The sequence below is a fragment of the Triplophysa rosa genome, linkage group LG10 (assembly GCF_024868665.1).
Source record: "Triplophysa rosa linkage group LG10, Trosa_1v2, whole genome shotgun sequence".
Taxonomy (NCBI): domain Eukaryota; kingdom Metazoa; phylum Chordata; class Actinopteri; order Cypriniformes; family Nemacheilidae; genus Triplophysa; species Triplophysa rosa.
This window is the reverse complement of record NC_079899.1, coordinates 18,486,764-18,506,471: the sequence shown is the minus strand read 5'-3', so window position 1 is coordinate 18,506,471 and position 19,708 is coordinate 18,486,764. Positions and strand designations below refer to the sequence as shown.

General features: G+C 40.0%; 1 protein-coding gene across 4 annotated transcripts in view; it reads left to right on the top strand.

The window, feature by feature from the left end:
• Positions 1–6,908: 6,908 nt before the first annotated feature.
• The window catches only part of slc8a1b (solute carrier family 8 member 1b), a 71,459-nt gene continuing 58,659 nt past the window's right edge, over positions 6,909–19,708 (top strand). For 2 of the 4 annotated variants that reach the window (XM_057343682.1, XM_057343681.1), the window contains exons 1-2: positions 6,909–7,239; positions 10,979–12,809. In XM_057343682.1, coding sequence (XP_057199665.1) covers positions 10,987–12,809 — 1,823 coding nt within the window. In that variant the 5' untranslated portion in view covers positions 6,909–7,239; positions 10,979–10,986. The remainder of the gene's footprint in view (positions 7,240–10,978; positions 12,810–19,708) is intronic. The other 2 variants (XM_057343684.1, XM_057343683.1) reach the window with 1 other exon arrangement.

Sequence of the window (19,708 nt, the reverse complement as noted above, 5' to 3'; positions counted from 1 at the left end):
TGAATCCCAGCAGGCAAGGGTTTGGCTGGTTAGCATGACCCAATTAGCCTGGGCTTGTTTGTGCCAAAGACTACACCAACTGGGCTCAAAAAACATCTTCCTACTTTGACTGCCCTTCAGAAGCTGTGTATTCTGAATTTTCAGACATATATGACTTCAAATTTTTGGAAAGCTTCTGTGCAGTAGGATTGTATACAACAAGTACATACTTTTGAATAGGTAGCAAGCAAGCATGCCAATTTCAAGCCATAACATTCTGTCATGATACGATGTTGTTAAATTCCTTACTTGAAAGTATATATTTTTTCCTTACAGGTTTGCACTCCTCATCACTTCAACTAAAGTCTGAAGCGAACGATTCCTCCTCCAATGAAGCGTGAGGGGTTGAGGGCAATAGTAAGTGAAAAAGCATGCATTGATGCACTCAAAATACTATACCATCTGGACATCTTTGAAATACTATTTTTAATTTACTACAATATGCGATGCAGTGGTTTAAATCTCACACTATTTAGGATGGAAGTATGCAAATTGGGATGCAGAATTTGGTTTCTGTACTATATGTCAGATTTGTGGCTAAATTTTTTACAGGATTCGTAACATTAACAGTAAAAACAAACAGCGTTATTAAAACTAGGCATATCGGAGACAAATACCTACATACAGGTACAACTACAAGAACACCTTGGATACAGGGAGTTATACAAATCATACATAAAATAACCAAATAATACATACAATAAATAATCAATCCCATAGATTCAAATGCTATATGTTTAGAGCTGGATTAGTGATTAGTTACAGTAGATGGTCTACTATATTTTGTCTCCCAACATGGTCAAGTTGACGTTTAGCTGGTCTAGCTGGTCGACCCGCATGTCTTCGAATATTTCGTGCAGATGAATCTGAAATGTGATGCTTGGCATGATGTCAACCAAAAACCTTTTTGGATCAGAGAAAATGTAGAAAGACCATTTCTACTGGACAGCAGCTCTGGACGTTATCTGATTTTCAGCTGGGTGTTCTGGCACTCCAGATATCCCTTCAGGGGTCATTGCAATTTTTAAGACATCAGACATGCAGTCGTGGTGATCTGACTCAGTATGTGATCAAAGACACATCAGTGATTAATCGTTACTGTTAGTCTTAATGGAGCATATTGGCAGAAAGCCCCATAAACGCAGCAGGGGTGCAAGTACAGATGTTAGACACAAACACACAATGACCCAGTAATTGAAATAATACTAAATCCCATGACTCCATAGCTGATCTGAGCTCAAATTGCTTGCAGCTGAGTACACTTTTAGTTTGGTTTGTGTTGCTGGCGTGTCTCTGGGTGTGCGTGAACAAACTCGATCTCTTTATTCAGCTAACAATAATCCGATATTGGCCACTATAGAGGAAAGCTTAGTAAATCACATTTTTACGACATGTCAGTGATTTTGAAGTTTTATAAACTATTCAGGATGACAGCATAGCAAGCAATCACGTTATTTAAATGTCAACATAACTTTATCTGGTTTTATTATTTAATTGTGTACACACACGTGCATAGTATTACAGATCCTTTTCTGTTTATTTGCCCTGATTGTTTGTCATACAATATATTGTACAGACACACACAGTGTACTAAAATGAGCAGACTCCAGTGCGGGGGCTGCTGTCATGACCTCTGGGGCTCTGTTCTGGTCTTGAAAAGAGCAGCAGCATGCCCCGGAAGGCATAACCAGACCCACTAAAACAAGCAAATGCGCACGCTCATGACACGAGGCTTGCAGTTGTATTAAAGCGACAGCTCACCCAAAAATGAAGCTAAATTCTGTCATCATCTGTTCACCCTTATGTTGTTCACTGTTGACCTATATCAGTTTTCTTTTTGCTTTCAGCACATAATGAGTTACATAGCAGAATGTCCAGGCTGTTTTATTCCATGTAGTGAAAGTGCATGGTGACTATACGGCTGTCAAGTGTCAAAGTGGGCAGAAAATAATAATAACGCAATATACGCTACTGTCTGGTTTTCACAAAATATTAAAGAAATATAACTTTTTGGGTGTAACTTTAATAATATTCTTCATAATGTTATATGATATTGTGTAGGAACACAGATGTGATTTGTGTTGGTAAAGTAGGACATGTGCGGGGCTGTGTGGGTATTGTGAACTGGTTGTAAAACACTGTTTCAAAGCCAGTGATAGTTGGTTTGAGAAGTTTACTGAAATATATATATATAATATAAACATGTTGTTTATAAATGTTAGCATGAAAAAGAGCCTAAAAATTCTGCTATATGTCATGCAAGTTTGTAAAAAGTTTAACAAACCTAATTTATGTTATTGTACATTGCTTTAGTAAGAATAATAATAGGAGGAAGAATCACATAGACGAACAAATTCTGAAATCATAGCAGAAATCAAATTCAGCGTCAAAAATATAATTATGAGTCAACTTGTAGGTAACAAGGCAGGAGACAAACAGGTTTGGTGTCGTCATTAGTGTTGAGATGAAGCAGTACCTTTCCTTTGATAATAGGGATGAAAGGGGATAGTTCATCCAAAAATGAAAATTCTGTCATCATTTGCTCACCCTCAGATTGTTCCAAACCTGTATATATTTGTGTTCTGCTAAACACAAAGGAAGATATTTGGGAAAATGTCAGTAACCAAACAGATCTCATCCCCCATTGACATACAATGTTGGGCAAGTTACTCTGAAAAAGTAATTAGTTACTAGTTACTAATTACATATTCAATAGTGTAATTAGATTACTGTATAAATTACTCTATAGTTAATTACCTATTACTAATTACTTTCTATATCCTATATCAGCCTTGATTGGTTAAGTGATTCAAGGATAGACATGAAAATGCTCTTTTAATTCATTCAAATAAATCATATAAAACTACATAAAGTATTTTTATTAACTGACCAAAGTATTACAAATGTGAGAATTATGCATTTAAGCACGGATTTTAAAGTAAGACTTTTTATGTCAATTCCACTATTGCACACACATATATTACACAAAGTATTTAGTTTAATTACATCAGAAGTAAATGTAATTAAATTACAGAAAAATTAGAGTAATCCCTTACTTTACTTTTTCGAGGGAATGGTAGTAAATGGGGGATGAGATCTATTTGCTTACTGACATTCTTCCAAATATCTTCCTATGTGTTCATCAGAAGAAAAGTGGGAGTAAATGATGACACAATTTTTCTTTTTTGAGGGAACTATCCCTTTAAAGGTGCGGAAAAGAGAGTGAGTGAGGCAGACCAGAAAGTGATATGAAACTGGGGTGACAGGAAGAGTCCAGTTAAATGTTAACAGAGAAACAGGAAATATTTATGCCATGTGAAGAGATGATGAGACATGAGGAAAACCTTTTCTCCCTCTTTCAGTTTTAAAAGCCCCTCAGTCTACAGAGCAAGAAATTAGTATTCTTTTAAAAGAATACGACCAAAATCGTATGAGAGAAATACAAAAATAAAAACAGTTCTGCATTCTGGATCTTTGCTTTATTGCATTTTGCAGTTTACCAACAACATGTTATTGAATAACTGTAATTGTATGCAGTGGTTTGGCCTTTTCACCCTTTGTTCAGCATGAGTAAGCTTTAACTTTGCAGAGATCCCTGTGAGGTCTAAAAACATAATTATAGAATTACTGAATTGGCAGAAATGGCCTGTATTGATGAGTATTTTTATACAAGTGTGTATGTGTGTGTGGGTATGGGTTTGTCGACGTTGTAAGGACATTTGAAGATAATAAAACCTTTCATCATGGGGACCAGCCTACGGAATATGGCTTAATAAACACAAATAAGGTTTTGATTAAAATCTTAGAATGCAGAAACCTGTCTATGAGGGATAGAAAATATGATTAAATCAGTATATAAGATAAATGGATGTAAATGGAAGGTCCCTACCAGGACACAAAAACAAATGTTTGTGCGCATTAACAAAGGTGAGCAAAATCTTATCTTGGGACATCTTGGAAAATTAGGTAATTTCTTTTGGGATGTGGGTTAGTTTTTTTTCTATAGTAATTGTAATTAGCCTAATAATACAATGGAACTCTGTGGGTTGACATAGACAATTCCCAGAGTACTGGAGTGTTTTTACATATCAGGTTTGTTTAGACTGGCAGTAAACTGCAGGATCACCACCACTGGAGAAAGAGTGAGAGAGCATGTGAGGGTTGAGGGACAAGTAAAGAGAGAGAGAGAGAGAGAGAGAGAGAGAGAGAGAGAGAGAGAGAGAGATCTCCCTCTGGCCAAAATGAACAAGAACTAGGCCACTCTGTACCGCACCTGAGCAAAGCCAAAACAGCTGCTGCTTATTTTTTATCTCACCTTTAGATTTATTACTGAAAAATACTTTATTTGCATAGAATTCTCTAATTTGACCACTGTGGCAACCAAGGACCTAAACTCGACAAAAATTACAATGTTGCGTCAGTGTGTTAAGAATTAAAGTTGCATTACTTTGATACCATTTTCTGAGTGCACATAAGCTCTAATATTTTTCACATGTCTCCCCCAAACATGGATGAATGTTTTAAGAATCTGACAGTTTTGTGTTTTGTGATTCTGCATTTATTTTTTACACATTTATTTTTTAGTGTGTGTGTGTGTGGGGGGGGGAGAGAGAGAGAGAGAGAGAGAGAGAGAGAGAGAGAGAGAAAGAAAGTAGTAGTAGCAGTAGTAGTAATTCACACCTGTGCTGAAATTCACATCCTCAATGCCTGGCTTAGATAGATATGGCACCCCTATTGGCAGATTTAGTTATTGCAGCCAAATAAATGGATAGACAGACAGTCATTATCAAAATTTACTACATGGACTTTTATTTTAAAGTCTTAAAGTGGTGCAGATCATACAAAATAAAAGGTTAAAGGTAGCCTATATCATAATTGACTATATGGAATGTCGCACACACACTATGTCTTGTGTCTAAAAAAAAAAAAGTGTTGTTCATTCTCTCCCTTGGTTAATCCACCTTTAATCCTCCTAGTAGCATGGTGTTGTAAACTAACGGTACTGTTTAGTGTGTGGACAAAATGTTTATGCTCCCCTACTTGTAAGTCACTTTGGATAAAAGCGTCTTGCCAAATGAATAAATGTATTTATTATACGGCTTGTTGTAATGCTTGATTCCAGGGGCGTCGCTAGACCCCTTTTACTGGGGCACGAGCCCCAGTATAAATCTGTTGTGCCCAGTATACATTTCAAGTTTAAGTTTTAACACGTTTGTTTATTTGTCGGTGTAATTTTTTACATTGATAATTGCGGCAAAAAAACAAATCTATATACAACGTAGTAACCTAATTCACGATTATAAAAGCGACGCAGTTGCGCATTTTAACTGGTCCGAAAACACAAACTTGTGCCGTAGAAATCCATGTCCGAGTTCACGTGCGTATGTGTGTTTCCTTGCAACAACTGCAGTACACAGCTGCGCAGATCGCATGCAGGCACGCAAGGGTGACGACACGCGAGTTAGGGTATGAAAACATGACGAAACTAAAGTAGCCTACGTTTCTAAATAATATCAATCATCTTATTTTGACTCGATCATTAATAGCTCCTGTAGATGGACATCAGAATCTGTTTGTGCTAATCAGGGAAACGGAAGCAGAAAGGAGAGATGATGAGTTTGAGGGTAAGACTTAATAAACAAACTTCTGTAGCTACATCCCAGCCAGTCAGGTCTCAGACATTATAGGAAAATGTCTCAAAAACCTTGGTCAAGTCTGTACAATTGCATGGTTGCTTAGAAAAACATTTGTGTTCTGTACTTTCAGCTCTAGTTTAAGACATTACATTAAAAGTTGGCAGTACCTATGGCTGAGATATGTGCTGTTATAGGCAGTACAGTTTAATGCAGTAGTTGGTTCAAAAAATGAACCAACTTTGTTTGGACTTGGCTGTTAAACCAGAAAATATTGTTTTTTTTTGGATAATATATGTTCTTTATATTAGTTGTAGCCATAAAACGACTGGTTTCTTGAAATATTGTAATTGTAAATTCTTGAAAAGTTGTAATTATTCATTGTTATTGTTTTGTAATGAATGCAGATGTGCAAGAAACATTCCTCTCTGCTTTCATTATTTTCATACCGTGCATGCAAACATGTTAATAAAGTTTGTTAAGTATGTTGAAGATACTTAAATATAAAAAAACATAAATGTTTACCTTCCCCAGTATTGTTGCACTGTATAGTGGTTTAAGCAAGGGAAGTTTGTACAGTGCATCGTGTCGCAAGTGATATAACATGTAAAGGGGGCCTGTGCCCTGCGCTCTGAAAAGTTTAACTATTTTCATCTCTATGCCAGAAAAATGTGTGCGCCGCACAGTATGCGTGTCGCTCCCTAATTGCGCGAACTTGCGCGCGCAAAAGACGCGAAATGTGAATCGCCCCTAAGGCAGTCTTGTTTAGAAAAGAACAGAGGTCGTTATTAAGAATAAGAATAAAATCCGCTTTAATACTTTAAAGATGCGGTTTCAAGCAGATTCGAAATGGTCGTGAATGTGTGTGTTTGTGTGGATGTCCACCTAACACTGTTTTTGAATGCACTTCTTTGAAACCCACAATGTTTTAAGCGTTAATCACATTTTCCGTGATGATGTGACAAATCAAGACACATGCTAGGCCTGCTCACAGGAGAAGAAATGAACTGCAGTGTAGAAAATGAATGAATGGTCGACGCATTTTACCTCTACGAAACACCACATATATTGTAACACGTGGTAACCATTGTATTGAGTGATGATTGAATAATGAAAGGCCCGCTTTTCCATTCATATACGTGTGTAAAAGAATACGAGAGAAAAAGAAAAACCTTTCACTCTTTCTCTCCTTGTCCCGCTCAGAGCGCGAGGCTCCGCTGCACGCGCGCACACGCACTCACTCCAGCGCGGTCGCACACACTGAACGAGGAGAGGGAAGAATGAGGAAGAACTCGCACGCTCTCCCGAAATCTGCTGATAAAGCATCAGATATTTGATCGCTACGGGTCAGTCTGGGGGAAAATCAAACGCGCGTATGGAAACCGTAGGGCGAATATAATACTCGTGTGGGTCTCTTATAGTTCAGGTGTCTCCTATATAAAAACCTTAACTAATGCGAGGTGGGATACTACAGACGGCTTCCGACGCGCACTGTCTCCGTTAACACTACTGCTGCCGCTATCCCTGACTCTGACTTCTTCAGACCCAGACGGACCGGTCCGTTACGGTAGGAGACCTCTCTATCCTACTCATTTAAAACATTGTTTGATATTACATAGATTTGCGTTCAGCTTAACGGTTTGGGGAAGCAATAGTAGCTAGGGAATTTGGGAGACGATGGGATCGTTGCATTGGGGTTAATAGAGGGCATTCGCACATTACGATTTCAACATCAATGTTATCGTTTGGCTGAACCATTGGATACAGAGGTGCACTCGTTTCCGTCCGGTGAGGTGCAGTCCGGTCCGCATTGGCCCGCAGATGATGAATAAAACCGACTGCGTTCGCCTTCTGTATCTCGGTTTACGGGATTTTGGTGTGCACGTGAAAGTTGTGTTAAACACGCTCCGGTCTCGCGGCATGGTGCGATCTTCTCCTGTCCACGAGCACATCGCGGACAAAATCCCGCTTGGAAATGTTTAACGTTATCTGATCAATAATAAGAGAGGATGCGCGTGTCCGCATCATCGCCTGAAATGTGGGATGACAGATGTTTTTTTTCTGTGGATGGGGTTGAGGTGCTGAATGAGAGCAGTGGGTTGCTGTAGATGTGAATGAGTGAGAGGGATATCCAAGCGTAACCGGTCGGTATTAGATTTATTTGCATTTGTGTGTCGGTGTATTAAAATAAATACGAGAATTAAGAAAAAAACGAATTCGACGTGCGAAATATTTGATATATACTTCTTTACGGTCAGTGATGATGACTCGATCTGTAACGTGCAGAGAGACGATTATTAAAGCTACTGAAATGTGTCCGATTATATTATCACGCTGAAATGGTGAATATTATTATATGTAGGCTGTGTAATTATATGTGAGTCATATTAGGCATTGGAAATGTATTCATTGATTGAGTAATACAATGACTGCAGATATGTGTGTGTCGGTGGGAGTGTGTCCATGCGTGTTTTGCACCATGAGCAAGTGTTTCATCTTCCTGCCTCAGGGGCCGCTTGCCACCCTTTGCTTGATGATACATTTTACAGACATCTGAATTCAGCTTGCTCGGAGTCGAGCACTAAAGTCTTAACCTGACTTTTATTGGATTTTTAGGTTGCATTATGAAATGGACTCGTAATGCTTTTCAAACAGACACCCAATTCAGAATGTAATGTGATGCACTGGCTTAAGGGTTCGTCTGGATTTGTTTATGCATGCCATGGAAACCCCTCATCGAACTAATTGATAAATGTAACAAACGGATAAGCAAGTCCAGATGCTTCTGAATTAAATTTTTGGATCTTACCTTTGTGAATGATTACATTTACAGTAATGCCTATTGACACAAGTTGCCTTGGATGTCATTCAATGTATACATTTTATCAGTATGTGTGTTCCCTATAGGGATCGAACCTTGTGACATTTGCCCTGTTAAAGCAGTGCTCTGTCAGTCGAGCTACAGATGCTGCAATGTTTGCCTTTAAGCAAGTACTGTTGAAATGTTCTAAATAATGTAAACATTTCTGAAAACATTTTTGTACAGTAGTAGCCAAAGGAAATGACCAAGGGGCATATATACAATTGTTGTTTTTAATGCCCCCTCATGTTAGAGTAAATCATCAAATTATTAGGTGTATGGTAGGCTACAAAATCGACAAATGTTAAACTTTTAAAGTGAACTTTTAAAGTTCACCCAAAAATGAAAATTCAGTCATCATTTAGTCACCCTTTTGTCATTTCAATCCTGGATGATTTTCTTTCTTCTGCATAACTCATACAACAGAACTAAATGGGTCCCTGGTGCTGTTTGGTTACAAAATGTATTCAAAATATCTTCTTTTGTGTTCTGCGGAAGGAAGAAAGTCATACAAGTTTGAAATGACAAGAGGGTGAGTAAATGATGACAGAATTTTTGGGTGAACCATCCCTTTAAGGTGTTGGTCAAAAATATTTGCCAAAAAGGCAAACCACAGCACATCAGAGAATATGTGTTTTGACTGCAATACTAAAAACTTGATTTTTGTCCATGACCACATTTTGTCTCACTTGGTTCCTGTGGGGATCAATTGTTCTTTTCCTTCCATAAAATAACATGTCCACAGACAACTCAAAAACAGTGAAACAAACGATTTCCATCACTTATAATTACAGGTTTACTTTAGGCCTCCATTCAATTAAACTTAATTATATCTCATATATAACAATTCAAAAAGTGCACGTTCCTATACTAGTACTGATACTGGATACTGTATGTGTCTTCTGACTTTGCATTAGGTATGTTCGACTTCTTGAAATGCTGCAGACCGATCGGCGAATGTCTGACATCAGAGTACCGCGAGAACGTTTCGAAAGCACAAGGAGCTCTGCTCACGCGGCACTTCCATGTCATACGCTGACCGGTCTGCACAACTTGCGCAACATCTCATGAAAGCGAACATGTAGTACGGTTCGTACATGGTCAAAACACTTGCAGTATATGCCGGCTTTGAAACTCCTCTGTCAACCTTGACGGATGTATGTATGGACTTCATGTGCGAGAAAGACTGTTCACACGGATATGAGGAGTTAACGCAGCACATCCATACTGACGCGTCGCAGTTTGCTTACATCTGCTCACCGGATACTTTGCTGCATGGTGTGTTTTTAAAACTTTTTACATGTGATTACATAGCGCCACAGAGAGCCGTAACTTTCAGTAAAAGCATGACGCTCGCTCTTCTAAACTCATCGCGCTCTGGATGGGCTGCGGGCGCGAGAGAGGTTACCATAGAAACGTTGTTTGTCGTTGATTAGTGTTGTGACGCTTGGCATAGCACTGCATGCGTGAATTGGCCACGACATCCTGAAATATTCATATATATTACTTTGTTTTTTAACGATCAAATGTTGGAGAAGGGTAAGTCAACTGGATAGCCACATGATTTTTGAAAAGAGTCACGTGTAGGGCTGGGTGTCGATTCTGATGTTCCGATTCGATTCCGATTCACAAGCTGTCGATTCGAGTCATAATTATAGATTTAATACAAATCCTATAGATATTTCTAAAAAAGATCAGAAAATATCACATTACAATGGTGAATTAGAAAATGAAATGAAGAGCCACAAACCTGTATATTAAACTTTAAACACACTTGGGTGTATTGAGACACAACAGGTTAATATTACAGTTAAGATACAGTATAACAAACAAAATTAGCTGTAAAGAGGGGCTGCAATCATATGAACCGCTACATTTTATGTGAAGGTGATGTTAAATTCGACAACACACCCGCATCCGCCATTTTAATTAAGCAATGACTGAACGATACGCTCCCTGTTGTAACATCCACCCGTTGTAAAAGGAAAAGGGACATCTAGTGGATAGTAGTAGCAATAGCATTCACGTTAATGAATTTTCAGTGCTTGCGGAAATATGAAAGAAAAAAATCGATTCACATCTTTTGAGAATCGATATTGAATCGACCGCATTTTAAAAAACGATTAATCGATTTTTACGTGTGGCTCGCTAGCCATAGGTTCCCGACCACTGTTGTAGTGATTCACCTGGATTATGTCTAGTTTGCACGTCATTTTTTGCCTTAAATTCTTCTCAAAACTAGGCATCAGTTTGTACTTTTTAATTAGCAATTTTAATAAAGATTGAAAATGTCAGTCGTCCAAAGTTGGACATCACTTTTGGCCATTACTTTAGATGGTTACTTGTCATCCTGTTTTATTTCAATAGTTGTTTGATCTGTATACTTGTATGTCTGTATTTTTACTTTAATCCTCCTTTTTATCTCTTTCTCTGTTGTGTGTCACAGATTTAGGAATGATGAGGCTCCGTGAAGCTTCCCCACGCCTCTTACATGGCTTTCGGTGTGTAGTCGTCATGGTGATTGTGCTCTGCAATGTCCACCATGTGACAGCGGAACATGCCCCAGACCACAGCCCCGATCATAGTTCTCCGGTCAACAAATCCTTGTCCTGTTCCGGGTCTTCCATATGTGCCCCAGGCGTCATCCTGCCTGTGTGGGAACCACAGAATCCCTCTTTTGGGGACAAGGTGGCTCGGGCTACGGTTTATTTCGTGGCAATGGTGTACATGTTTCTCGGAGTGTCGATTGTTGCTGACCGGTTCATGGCGTCTATTGAGGTCATCACCTCTCAGGAGAAGGAGATCACCATTAAGAAACCAAATGGTGAAACGACCACCACAACTGTACGAGTTTGGAACGAAACTGTCTCCAACCTCACCCTGATGGCTCTGGGGTCCTCTGCACCTGAGATTCTGCTCTCAGTCATTGAAGTGTGTGGCCATAACTTTGAAGCCGGTGATCTGGGACCCTCTACAATCGTTGGCAGCGCAGCATTCAACATGTTTGTCATTATCGGAATCTGTGTCTACGTGGTGCCGGACGGAGAGCATCGCAAAGTGAAACACCTGCGTGTTTTCTTTGTCACCGCTTCGTGGAGCATCTTTGCCTACTTGTGGCTCTACCTGATCTTGGCTGTTATCTCACCAGGCGTCGTCCAGGTGTGGGAGGGTCTTCTCACCCTTTTCTTCTTTCCCATTTGTGTTGCCTTCGCTTGGATCGCCGACCGCCGCCTCCTGTTTTACAAGTATGTTTACAAGCGCTACCGAGCCGGCAAACACCGCGGCATGATCATCGAGACGGAGGGTGACCGTCCTCTGCCGTCCAAGGTGGATATTGAGATGGACGGGAAGATGCTGAACTCTCACGCGGTGGACTTCTTAGATGGAACTCTGGCTTTAGAACTGGAGGACAAAGACTTGGACGAGGAGGAAGCCAGACGTGAAATGGCGAAGATTCTTAAGGAACTCAAGCTGAAACATCCAGATAAAGAGGTGGAGCAGCTGATCGAGCTCGCGAATTACCAGGTGCTGAGCCAGCAGCAAAAGAGCCGTGCATTCTACCGATGCCAGGCGACCCGCTTGATGACCGGCGCAGGGAACATTTTGAAGAAGCACGCCGCAGATCAGGCTCGCAAAGCCGTGAGCATGCACGAGGTACGAAGTGACACTGGAGAAAACGATCCGATTTCCAAGATCTTTTTTGACCCCGGCTCCTACCAGTGCCTGGAGAACTGTGGAACCGTGGCGGTGAATGTGATCAGACGTGGAGGCGACCTCAACCAGACCGTTTCTGTGGAATTCCGCACAGAAGACGGAACCGCAAACGCTGGCTCTGACTACGAATTCACCGAAGGCACCGTCATTTTCAAGACGGGCGAGACTCAGAAGGAGATCAGAGTTGGAATTATTGACGATGACATCTTTGAAGAGGATGAAAACTTCCTTATACATCTCAGCAACGTCCAGGTGCTTCATGAGGGTGATGAGGCCGAGACCACCGAAGCCAATCATGTGGAGACCATCGCGACGCTCGGCGTGCCCTCCACTGCAACAGTCACCATCTTCGACGATGACCATGCTGGAATCTTCACATTCGAAGAGCCCGTGACCCACGTGAGCGAGAGCGTGGGTGTAATGGAAGTGAAGGTCCTGCGCACTTCTGGCGCCCGTGGGGTGGTGTCAGTGCCGTATAAAACCATTGAGGGATCGGCCCATGGGGGAGGAGAGGACTTTGAAGACTCACATGGTGTCCTAGAGTTCCAAAACGACGAAATATTGTAAGTCATATTTACTTAAAATGTGTTTCGTTGATTTGGGTGCATGGTCTGACAGGTCACTCCTATTTAAAATCTGATTTATATTTTATGTTGTCTTGGTGACTTGTCAGAACAAGACTGTAATGCGTGTGTTCCTAAATCGTATGCACCTGATGTTAAATATTTTGCTGTGTGATGTCATTGTGATGTCACTGTGATGTTGGAAAACTGTACGCAAGGGCAGAAGATTAAGGATGTCATCAAAAATCTTCCCAGATCTACTTCTATCTTCTCTTTTCCATTGTTTCTTATATCTTTCTATCATAACTCTCTAGCCTCAAAGCCTGATCCGTGTGAATGATGATGCTAAAGATGCGATACGTTTCACTGTATTTTCTTGTTTTTTTATTCATTTATTTATTGATGCTTGATATGATCTTGTATTGGATGATGCTGTAACCCATCAAGCCAAATTTCTCAGTGGCCTTAGAGACAAATGAAGAGTTTATTTCCAAAAAGAGATAACTCTGTTTTCATTTTTTTTCAAAAATCATGTTTTTTATTATGTTGTCATGTTTTTATTGTGCTAGTTTTTTTTTAGTTATTATGGCTTAAATCAAAACAAACCAACTGCATTTTGATTGATATTAATTGGAATGCACAATAAAAAAAATGTAAATTGAGTTATCTCTTAAAAACGGAAATAAACTCTTCACTCTAGGTTGTTATTTCCAATGTCCTCATGCTGTTTTCTAGGCCACAGCTCACCACGTCTATGGCGCGTGTGTGTGTTTTTTTGTTTGCCAACAAGCAAATGCTCGACACAAGTAAATCTGCTCAAAGCTATCTTGCACATGTCCCTCACACCTGAGTAAAGGTTAGTGAAACAACGACTATGCAAACAAACAAACAAAAGAGACAGAGACAAGGAAATACTGTATATTCTCTGTACAAGCCTCCCCACAACTGTCAGTCTCCCCCCGTATATAAGGAAAACACAGTGACCGATTGTAAGAGGGCCATTTTAAGCAGATTCAAAGCAGATGTTGAGGGTCAGACATGCAGGGGCCTGTTGGCCCTTTGCATACTTTCCATCGAGCAAAGCTGTGAGCCCCTTTAAGTGGATTTTAATAACACTCCTGTAATGAAATGATGGAGGTGTGCCGTACCGCTCTAGTTGCTCAGCTAAACTCAGAATCGTGAAGTGGAATGCGATGTCTGGATTTCCTTCGGATGCTAAAAATTTCCAGAACGTATAATTAGAGCATTATCTCAGCGTTCTGGAATATGAATGTGGAACAAGGTTGGAATGCAGGGTTACCTCACTGCGCAAGACCATGATTCATTGCACTTTCTGAGCAGTTTGGACACTGTTTACTAAATACAGCGCTGTGCAAATTATTCTCCAAAACCGATGAAGCTTCTCATGTTTGACCTCTTTGAGAAACATCACTAATGTCAGCAAATAGAAAAAAAGAGGATGAAACTGCTCGTACTGCCAAAATGTTAACATCATAGATGTGCCTGCAGAAACACGAAACTTTTTATTTTTCCTTATGGGATTATGTAGACTCTGTGGTCTCACATTCACACTGTACATCATCTCGATTCAGTCGCTTGTGGCAAATATCAGTTCATTATGCTCTCTTGTGGTGCTTTCTTGTGGTTGAGGGTTTTATGAGAGATGTTGAGAAGACAAGACCAGATCTCACAGAGAGATGCGGCTGCTGCGATGCCCTTGAACACATCCCAGATGCAAGGCAGAACCGATTGCTCTGGGGAAAAAAGAGAGGAAAAAAGAAAAGGGAACGAGAAAATAGATGATCTACATCCCAGAGCCAGAGGCAAACTCCACCCTAATTTTAGTGTCGCAGTTTGTGGAGAAATCACAGAAGTTTGAGCTAGAGTTTCTTTCATGTAATTGATCTTTTCTGAAGGTCAGCGGCTGCTTGTTTGAATTGAACGTAAAGTGTGCGTCTGTGTGCTCTTAAAGCACAGACCAGAAAAGATAGGATTACATGACACACAGATTTAAAAGACCGGCACATGATCAGTTTAAACATTTTGGCATTTGTGTGCATGAAATGTCAGGGCAGTGGGTGAAAGGAGGGTCATGACAGTGCTTGTACATCTGCTTGTTTGTTATTTGCAGGGGTGTGCATGTTGTGTGTGTGCTTGCGTGTGTGTGTGTGTGTGTTCATGTTTGTATATCCCGGTGGGGACCTAAACCTGAATGCACACCAACACATGGGGACTCGTGTCACCGTGGGGACCAAAATTGAGGTCCCCGTGGGCAAAAAAGCTAATAAATTATACAGAACAATATTTTTTAAAAATCTAAAAATGCAAAAAGTTTTCTATGATCTTTAGGTTTAGGGGTTAGGGTTAGGGATATAATATACAGTTTGTACAGTATAAAAAACATTACGCCTATGGACTGTCCCCACGGAGATAGTAAACCAGACATGTGTGTGTGTGTGTGTGTGTGTGTGTGTGTGTGTGTGTCTAAATAAAAAAATGCAGGTGTAGATTAGAGAACAGCATCTGTATTTTCATCTGACAATGCAATCATCAGACCGTCCCTCTGGAAACAGGATGAGATGAGCGAGGAAAGGAATGAAGGTTAAACATAAGGGAGAGAAATGTGTCGATAAGAAAACAAATACAAACCAAGGTAACAGAGAAATCTGTAACACAAAATATACAGGAAAGATGTAGTGCATGTGTTCGAGAACCTACAGTAGTGAGGTAGACAGCACTTTCAGGTCTCAGAGGCTATAAAATGTGACCGGCCATATATAGGCGTACTGTAACCTATTTCCATGGCCATGAATCTATGTTGTCACAAGGAGGAAAACAAAACTTTAGTTGTCCTACATAAACTTCTGGTAAAATCCTCACTTGGGTAACTGTTGAGACCCACACGATGTTTTCTTCAGTAGATAGTTCGATTCCATTCTCTGCCGTCACTTAAATCAGCGAGACTAAATCATTCTGGCACTCGAGCAGTATGTGATGTATTATATTGCGGTTTCTAATAAAGTTACCCGGCAAAATTTGATCTATTACCAAAGCCAATTTTTGACTCATGTTCGGCACTTAGCTAGTGCTAATTTTGGACCCTGGCAGTAGGTAAAGAAGGAAGATGAAGAGAGAGAGATGAAGCTATACATAGGTGAAGTGAGAAAGAGAGAGAGAGACGTGGTCAGTTTTGAAGTGTTAATCTGCCGTCTCTCATTAGAGCCCATAACAGCTGCAGGAAACAACTAGAACATTTACACAACACACACACACACACACGTGTTCCCTCACACGCAGTAAACACACAGGCTTACACACACTTGCATATAGGACACCCCTGCAGCCCCTACCCACTCTTAAATGCCAAAATAAAGAATATTAACTCTCTTAATTGATATGCGAAAGTCATTTCACACAGGAAAACCATTCCTTTATTATTTTCCATAAACTGATGGAGCGAAAAACAAAGCCGCCCTATTTAAAAACTATTAAGGCATTTAAAACTAATAAGAGCCACTGATAACTGTTCTTAGTGGCGTGTGAAGCCAGTTATATGTTACTGTGTGTTTCATTTCATATTAGTAATGAGCTCTCATAATATTAATAGTGAAATATTTCAAGTGGGTAATGGTATTGCTCTATTTCATCATTACTTTCTAGTTGTTCTTATGCTGTCTGTCTCTTCCTGTCACTTTCTCCTTTTTGCTCTTTCTTCTTCTGTTTGATCGTGGCATGAGAAATGTTGGATTCTGAGCAGAGATTGAGTGTCTGTAATGAGAGGTTTATTAACAGTGATGTTTCAATTAGCGCACAAGCTTCCTGTGCAGGTGGGGATGGAGTGTTTCTGTCAGATATCGTGAACCCTCACTCGCCCCAAGAGCTGAGTCAAGCTGCACTAATGAACACACTGTCACAAGTACTGCAGCAGGCCACTGTCTGGATTCATGTCTGTGTCTTTCTGTCTGTCTTATATCTTTCAGGCCAGTGTCTGTCCCCATGCCTAGTTTGGTTTCGGTTGATTGACACTTGTGAAAAAAGAGTGATGTGTTTGTGGAAATGCAAATGAAAGCTGAATTGTCTCTTTTGTTTTCGCCTCTTATGAAACACAACATAAATTGGTGTAATTGCTTGAATCTCATGACACCCTTGATATTTTTATAGGTTTAACAAAGCAGAATTTCAATCTTTTCCAGTACCCCTTGGAGTATGCCCACCCCTGGTTGAGAACTGCTGGTTTAGTACAAATATTCCTTGTAGTCTGAAAATACAGTATATAGGAGGCTATGGAAACTGCATGTATTACATGTTGTACAAGAATTATTGATGTAGTTTACAATGGTTTTAGATAAATAAAAGCACGTAACCCTGCAGGACAATAGTGACGAAATATTCTGTATCACTCTCTGTATCACTCTTGTCTTTACTATGACATATTCTCTGTACAGTATACACTATATGGACAAAAGTATTGGGATGCCCCTTTCCAATGAACATGTTTGACCACTTGAGTTATTTCTGTGGAAACAAAATTCTGTATGGTATTGTATGGTATAGCATTCATTTTTGTTTTGATTAGAATTACTGGAATAGATAAACTAGGAGGTGGTATTCCAATACTTTTGTCTATATTGCATTTGTGTGTATGTGTTTAGAGAATATGTGAGGAATAAGAGAGAAAATGAGAATCGGAGAGGGCAGTGGAATGTCTGTGAGACTGGTTTGTTGTATTTCAGCTTGTCTGGCAGACGCCGAGCTAACAGGTGGGAATTACTTCTGCCAAAACACTGCTAGTAGTATTTGCTGTGACCAGATAACACGCACTGATGTGCATGTGCGATGTGACCACCAAACACTATTTTTTTATTAAACATTTTATTTTTCACTAATCTTTTTATTTGACCCAAAATATTACAGAAAATATAGACACAAACACACCCTGTCTCATGTTCTTTCTCTCATCTGGGCTTTATTCACATGCTTTATGTTTAGACACGAAACGACATCTCTTATTCATCTAGTCACCCAGAATTAATGTCTCTGGATTGAAATGTAATGTAAATGCTTTCCAGTCTGGAGACAAGCGAGAGAGCCGCATTTCCAAAGTCATCGCTAAGCAACAGATGTAATGGAGTGGTCGCCGTTCTATAGAACACAAACAAGAGGAAAAAGAAACAAGGGAAGAGGAAATAGCACTGAGAGAAAGAAAAAAAGGGAGAGGGGTAGTGAATTAATGAGCTGGTGTGGATGGAAACATTGGCATCGCTCTTTTCAAGGATTAGTGGAACAGGAAAATCATGCAGGCATTGGAGACTGATCTCTATGGATTAGAGCGATTTTACACACCTTTACTTAATTTATGTCATAGGCATACAAACACGAAAGCTGATCTGTCATCCTTGTTTCAGCTTCTCGCCATTTACAGTGGAATATTTAAGCAGATCTTCCTTGTGTGACTTGGATTAAAGTTGGCTAATGCACGGTGGCCTGCAGGTCACATTTTTCTCCAAACAGATCCAGACTCTGCTGGATGTGGCACCAGAGTTTCCAGAGTTGGGCTGATGGAATGAAAGTTAGGGCGATCCCTCTGCCCAACATCGCCGGTGATTTGCTGAATGTCACTTCACTTTCAGGCCTGGAGCGAGCCAAAGAGCATTAATGCTTATTAGCTCTCTGAAAAGGAGGTTATTAAATGTCTTTGGTTCGGTAATGAGCTCAGCTTTAGATTCATGATGTTGAAACAAGCACAAGAAACGATCCATCCTCATTAAAAAGAAGAAAGACAGGAGAAGAAGAAAAACGGACAGAGGAGGAAAAAAAGAGAGAGAGTGAGAGATAGCGTGAGAGATCTTTTTTGTCTCTCACTTATTTATTACGTTTAAGATTTATCCATGATGTCCATTATTAGTTTAGTGAACAAATCTTTGGGCACCGATGTGACATCTTTTTTAAAGTGATAGTTCACAGAAAAATGAAAATTCTGTCATTATTTACTCATCCTCTTGTCATTTCATACTAGCATAACTTTCTTCTTCCGCAGAATACAATAGATGATATTTTGAAAAATGTTGTTAACCGTACAGCTACGGCACCTATTCTCTTGCATTGGTTTTGTGTGTCATATCGGATTCAAATTCAACAGATTACTGGAATGGTAGATTATTAGTGACCAATGACTTTAATTGTAGTTTTCTATTAATTTAACGTATATCATGAACACCTGTATGTTTCTTTTTATGTTGCTTTTGTATCTTTTCCTCAAGTTGATTTGCTTGGAAAAGGTTGACCAGTACATTCTTCAAAATGTCTTCTTAATTTTAAATCCCAGATTTTGTGCAACAATTATGGACAGACAGAAAGAAAGATGAGTCCGTGTATGTATGAGATGACAGGTGATGATGTCCCGAACCTGCCGAGTCTCGTTTTAACAGCTGTTCTGTTCGTAATCTTCCGAAAGGAAGTCGGCCCTCTCGGAGGTCCAGCTATCCCATACTCCCCTCCGGTTACAGCGTTCTCTCGCACACGTCTCCTCCTCAGGATGCATCATTTCAAAGCTGGCAGATGAGGACGTGCTGAGAGGTTCTTTTTCTCCGCAACACAAAAGGCTTCATGGATCGGCTCAGCCCGGTTCCTGGGCGGCAGATATAATTACACTCGTCCCAGTTATCAGTGCTGTGCTGAGAGAGAGAAATCGATCAAATACACCGTTTAAATTAATCATACTCTTTCAGCCCATCGATTCCATTTTGTGAAAAGTTGGACCTCGGGTATCAGTCTGTCTGTCAGTTGTGTTTGACTGTGGTCAAATGAATCTTGTTTTTTTGTACGTTAATAGCTTTCTGTGTGTTTAGAGGGATTTGTACAGCGTATTGTACTGTATTGCAGGTGTTTGTGTTTCTTCA